Here is a 1,596-nt window from a genome sequence, read left to right as displayed (position 1 = left end):
CTGTATGAAATTTTATAGTAACTTTCCAGAAGTATGCTTGTGGCCCATCAAATTCAGACTAAAGTACTGTAGATTTTAAAATATTTACTTGTCTTCTTAGCATACCTAGTAAGAATAGTTTCTTATTCCATTCCCAAAAATAAATATAAGCTTTCAATTGAAAGCATTTATTTTCCTAGTTTTCCAAAGCAAAGTCTGGGCAGGGATGGGCAGAAATGCTTCAGACTTTTCATCAGTCCACTTTGGTACATAAAAGCATCTCCTGTCCCAGTATTCATTCAAATCCAAGAGATATTTTCTTCCAGTGGAACATGACCGGAGCACTCATTTTATTTTCAGCAATTCAGTCTGTTTCCATGGTAGCACTGCGGGATTCCTTAGCCACCATGAGTCGCATTAGCTGACTGTGGAATTTCTCGATCTTCTTTACGTCTTGCGCCTGGTCTGTTCTATACAGCAAACACTGTAAGAGAAAGTTGCTTAATATCAGATTTCACTTGAACTGTTTTCATCCTCTTTACAGTTGCAACAAATTTGTGCTTGGAACACACAAAACAAGACAAGTACTTAAATGTTCGTTTGTGGCATGTTGTTACCATGACGCAGCACCAACACATACCTGCCCTGTTTTAAAATAGACACACATCTGTGTTTACATTTAAGTAAACCCTGAAAGGCTCATGACTTCCATTTTGAAAGCAGGGAAGCTCATGATTTATCCTAGTTTCTTCCCTCTCAAAAAAAGGTGCTAAAACTTGGGTTTTAGAGCTGTCTTTAAAGGCACGCTTGTTTGTGTTGTCTAAAAATAGTAGATTTTAAACCTGAAATTACCTTCTATTCTCTGTATTCTGAAAGCAAGTTTATTTTGCCTTTCACAGTCCTTAATGTTACACTGCCAGTGACACAGAATCAGTTCAGTATTTCCCATTGAAGAGGATCCCCTCCCCCAGCAAAATCTGTTTCTAAGACAGTCCTAAATAGGGAACACAACATCTCATTAAGATCAAAAGCAACTCCTTCATGTGACAAGCCTGTAAATGCAAAAAGAGCAACAGTAATATGCCAGTGATTTATCATAGAAAGACTGGTTAGATTTTTTGTGGACTATGCAATTTCTTACACCCATACAGCATTAAGTATGACTGCCCGGGCTGATGTAACAATGAAAATAACCCAGAATGCTCCATTCTTCAGTGCTGTCAACACAGCAACTTTCTCCAGCATTAAATTCCTCTTTTAATTCAGAGACAAACAGAAGAAAAAACAGTTTATTTTTTCCTTCAGCTATATTAGTTCTAGAGTTAGCACCAAGGAAAACCTCCCTTCCCACCTTTAGGGAAAAAAACCGCACCAAAACCACAAAACCAAACCAATCCCCTGCGCCCCCACTGGTGTAACAGCTTCCCATGACTGGAAGCAGGTACCAAGACCTGTAACTGAAAACAGCCCAAGTTCAGGAATCACCTGTGTACCAGGTTCACATGGCAAGGTTTTGGTAATGGTGGAAGCTGCTGCGGTAGCTTCTGCGAGAAGTTGCTAGAACCTTCCCCTGTGTCCTATAGAGCCAGTGCCAGCCGGCTCCAAGACGGACTCGTC

The 1,596-nt window shown here is 40.0% G+C and overlaps 1 protein-coding gene across 1 annotated transcript in view; it reads right to left on the bottom strand.

The window, feature by feature from the left end:
• Positions 1–343: 343 nt before the first annotated feature.
• Positions 344–1,596, bottom strand: part of SRP9 (signal recognition particle 9kDa) — a gene marked incomplete at its 5' end in the record, with an annotated part of 3,716 nt that continues 2,463 nt past the window's right edge. Inside the window, one exon of the mRNA XM_010285810.1 lies at positions 344–463. Coding sequence (XP_010284112.1) covers positions 344–463 — 120 coding nt within the window. The remainder of the gene's footprint in view (positions 464–1,596) is intronic.

Source organism: Phaethon lepturus, unplaced genomic scaffold, assembly GCF_000687285.1.
Source record: "Phaethon lepturus isolate BGI_N335 unplaced genomic scaffold, ASM68728v1 scaffold9374, whole genome shotgun sequence".
Taxonomy (NCBI): domain Eukaryota; kingdom Metazoa; phylum Chordata; class Aves; order Phaethontiformes; family Phaethontidae; genus Phaethon; species Phaethon lepturus.
The sequence above is the reverse complement of the archived record's forward strand: the minus strand, read 5'-3'. Positions and strand labels throughout refer to the sequence as shown.